This window comes from Myotis lucifugus, unplaced genomic scaffold (assembly GCF_000147115.1).
Source record: "Myotis lucifugus unplaced genomic scaffold, Myoluc2.0 scaffold_21, whole genome shotgun sequence".
NCBI lineage: Eukaryota > Metazoa > Chordata > Mammalia > Chiroptera > Vespertilionidae > Myotis > Myotis lucifugus.
In genome coordinates this window covers 5,574,582-5,578,395 of record NW_005871069.1, presented here as the reverse complement: position 1 = coordinate 5,578,395, position 3,814 = coordinate 5,574,582, and the positions used below count along the sequence as shown (strand labels likewise).

The window sequence follows — 3,814 nt, the reverse complement described above, 5'->3', positions numbered from 1 at the left end:
CCATCTTTGTTGGCAGTTACTTTGCATATCTTGCTGATTAGCCAATGGGAAGCATTGCGGAGGTACGGTTAATTACCCTTTTTTGTCTTTTATTAGATAGGATGATATGCCAAGGTCGCCCAATTGCTCACTATGATGTGCACTGACCAGCAGGGGGCAGACACTCCGACTGGTAGGTTAGCTTGCTGCTGGGGTCCAGCTGATCCAGACTGAGCGAGACAGGCCGGACATGCCCTGGAGCCCTCATATAGTCCCTCCCCAGCTGGCCAACCCCTGCGTCCCTCCCCTGCCCCGATCGTGCACTGGTGGGGTCCCTCAGCCTGGCTTGTGTCCTCTTGCAATCCGGGACCCCTTGGAGGGTGTCAGAGAGCCAGTTTTGGCCCGATCTCACAGGCAGGCTGAGGGGCCCCACTGGTGCATGAATTCGTGCACTGGGCCTCTAGTATTTATATAAAAGATGAACACTGAAAAGTTATTTTTAATTGCCAAATTGGAAACTTAAATGTTGAACAATAACAAATGATTAAACATAATATGGCACATGTATTAACTGGACTATTATCCAGCTATAAAATACTTTCAACGTATTTTAACATTTTAATAAAATACTAGTACTCTTATTAACATGGAAAATGTTGAGGATACAATGCAAGAGATGAAACTATACTGGATTGATAATTAGGTAAACTTATGACCAGAAAAAAAATCAAAAGGAATACTCTAAAATGTTAATAGTGGTTATTACTGAGTAGAAAAAAAATAGAAATTTTTATTTTAATACTTTTCCTTATTTTCCACAATAAATATAGATGTTTTTAAATGATGCTAAGTTTTAAAATCTATAGTTATTAAAATTACTACAGGAAAATTCTGAGTTGTTAAAATTTAAAAAAAGGGCATATTTTAAAAAGTAGATTCAACGCAACCAAAGTAGATCACATCTTTTAGACAACTGGTTACCTGGTAGCACTTAGAACATAAGATTCAGTAGTTTAGAAACTGTTTTCTATAGTTTCTCTGGAGTATAGTAAGAAGGACATACTGCCTATAGATTAAGTTATACAGTTCTAACTCCAAGTTGATTAAAAGTACCATACATTACCTGTTGGGGAGACGAATTCTCTTGATAGCATAATTGCAGTCATCTACTTTGTTTCTAGCTTCAAAGACAACTCCAAACCCACCACGACCCATGCACTGAATTGGTTCAAAATCTGTTAGGTACCTAAAAAAAAATTAATTAAGTAGTTTTACATTTTATAGTATGGTAATAATCAGTTCAATCTTATTTTATGATATTTAAAATGTATAAATTCAGAAAATCTGATAGAGCATATTAATAAAAAGTGTAAATTCTACTAATTGCATTCTTTGTTCTTCTGTTTGTATAAATTAAGCAAACACATTCTAATTTTTTCCTTAGAAAATTTATAAAAATATAAAAGCTTCTGCTTCATTGGGAATCACTTGTTAATCCCTTGTTCTTAAAGCAACTGTAGTACTGTTCTGACTTATCCAATATTTTTTATCATCTACCAAAATATTCTATTCTTACTTCTCTAACCTTTTACCTCCTGTGGTATTCTGTACGCAATTTAAAAATGTATTTTAATCTTATGTCAGTGCCTGATACTTTTATGGAACAAATCTAATCAATCCTATTATAATTAAGTACTTTTCAAGCCAGAAATTGCTCTAGGAACCAAAACTATCTGTAATGGGCTGGGTTGCCTCATGAGTCAGTATGCTCATATCTAAAAGTATTCAGACAGAAGCTAACTCACCATCAGTTACTTACAGATGGACCTCCACACTGTAGCCTATTTCCCACTTTGTACTTATGAAACCATCTTCCTTAATTCTGCTAATCTCTGTAAGCCCTTCCTACACACCCCAGTCTTAATGTTCTTGCAGCACTTTGCATACAGTACTTTGAACTATTTAAACTTAATCCCAACATTTTGCAGTTATTTGTATGCATTTCACTCTCCCACTGCCACTGTACTGTGGGGGCCTTGCAGGCAGGAGCACCTTCTCATTTCTCTTTGTATTTTCAGAGCATGAGCTTACCTGGCAAATAGAAGGTCTAGCAAATATCTACTGAATAATGCATGAATTAATAAGTGAATAAAGTTAACCTTCCAGCCACATGGAGGAAGAGTTGAATTAGATCATATTTTATATCTCTTATAAGGCTAAATTTACTACTTTATGATTAGCACACTCAAGTTAATTTAGTAGTTGGCTCAGCTGGTTAGAACATGGAGTTCAGGAGTAGAGGGTAATAGATTCCAACCCTCCATGGACCAATTACCTTCACAGAGAATGAAGAGTAAAAATATGTACCCCCTAAAAATAGCTAGTCAAGGTACTTCAGTACAAATCCATCTCCCCAACTGCAAAAGCCCATGAAGTTCATGTCATACTCCTGGAGGGCCAATTGAATTATTTTCCTATGTTAGAGAAAACACCCATATGAAAATGGATATATCTTCTGAAAAGAAAAACATCTTATATATGCTTATAGACTCGATAAATATATGTACCAGCTTGCCTAAGGTCCCAACTGATAAACGAAAAGTTGGGACTGGGATTCAGGACTGAATCCAGAACACGTACTCTTAATAATATAGTATACACTCAACATACATTAGGTATTATTACAGAACTCCTACATTTTAAAAAAAATCAGCTCTACTCTTCAAAATGAATAATATTAAAGGAAAATTAAGTCATTCAACTTTAGAATACATTACTCTAATTCTCTTCACAACAGCCTTACAAATATATTTATACACCATACCTCACTCCTCCTCCTGTCTCTATCCACCTAACACTTTACTTATGATTTAAAGTTCAATTAAAATGTGGCCTCACAGCTGACCAATGATTCTCTCTCATCATTGATGTTTCTATCTCTCTCTCTCCCTCCCTATCTGAAAAAAATAAAATAAAATAAAAATAAAATTATCTACACTAATAAAAGAGAAACATGGTAATTAGCGTACGACCGCTACCCTTCCCATTGGCTAATCAGCATATCCTTATGCAAATTAACTGTCAGCCAAGATGGCGGCCGGCAGCCATGCACTGAAGCGAACAGGGAGGCTTGCTTGCTCCAGTGATGGCAGACTCCAACGTTCCCCGCCTAACTTGCCGGCCTCTGAGCTGCAACTCTAAGCAACTATGTTGCCACTATAGAAGCTAAACAAAACCCCAGAAACCAGCTTTCAGTCAGCCGGCCTTCAGCCAGCCGGACCGAAATATTGTATCAAATACAGAAGGAAAAACAAAGGCCAGAAACCGGCTTTCAGCAGCCGAGGCCTCAGAGCTAAAGCTGGCCCAGAATAAAAAAGAAAAAAGAAAAAAAGGAGCGGTTGGGAGCTTCAGTCACCTGAAAACGGCCCTCAGCCCCTCAGCCAGGCTGGCCAGGCACCCCAGTGGGGACCCCCACACTGATCCAGGACACCCTTCAGGGAAAACCAGCCGGCCCCCACCCGTGCACCAGACCTCTATCCTATATAGTAAAAGGGTAATATGCCTCCCAGCACCGGGATCAGCGTGACAGGGGGCAGCGCCCAAACCCCCTGATTGCCCTGCGGCTCTGTGTGTGACAGGGGGCGGGGCCACAACCTCCCTATCTGCCCTGCTCTGTGCCTGATAGGGGGAGCTCCCCAATCCCCTGATCACCCTGCGGCTCTGTGTTTAACAGGGTGCGGGCCCACCAAACCCCCTGATCGGCCCTGCTCTGTGTTTGACAGAGTGCAGTGCCCCAACCCCGCCTCCCCGCTGCGCTGTGATGTGTGAGAGAGGG

General features: G+C 40.0%; 1 protein-coding gene across 5 annotated transcripts in view; it reads right to left on the bottom strand.

Annotated features, from left to right (window-relative positions):
• Positions 1-3,814, bottom strand: part of EIF2AK3 (eukaryotic translation initiation factor 2 alpha kinase 3) — a 107,412-nt gene that overhangs the window by 40,972 nt on the left and 62,626 nt on the right. For all 5 annotated transcript variants that reach the window (XM_014453147.2, XM_006085727.3, XM_023751414.1 and 2 more), the window contains one exon: positions 1,103-1,225. In XM_014453147.2, the coding sequence (XP_014308633.2) occupies positions 1,103-1,225 (123 nt within the window). The remainder of the gene's footprint in view (positions 1-1,102; positions 1,226-3,814) is intronic.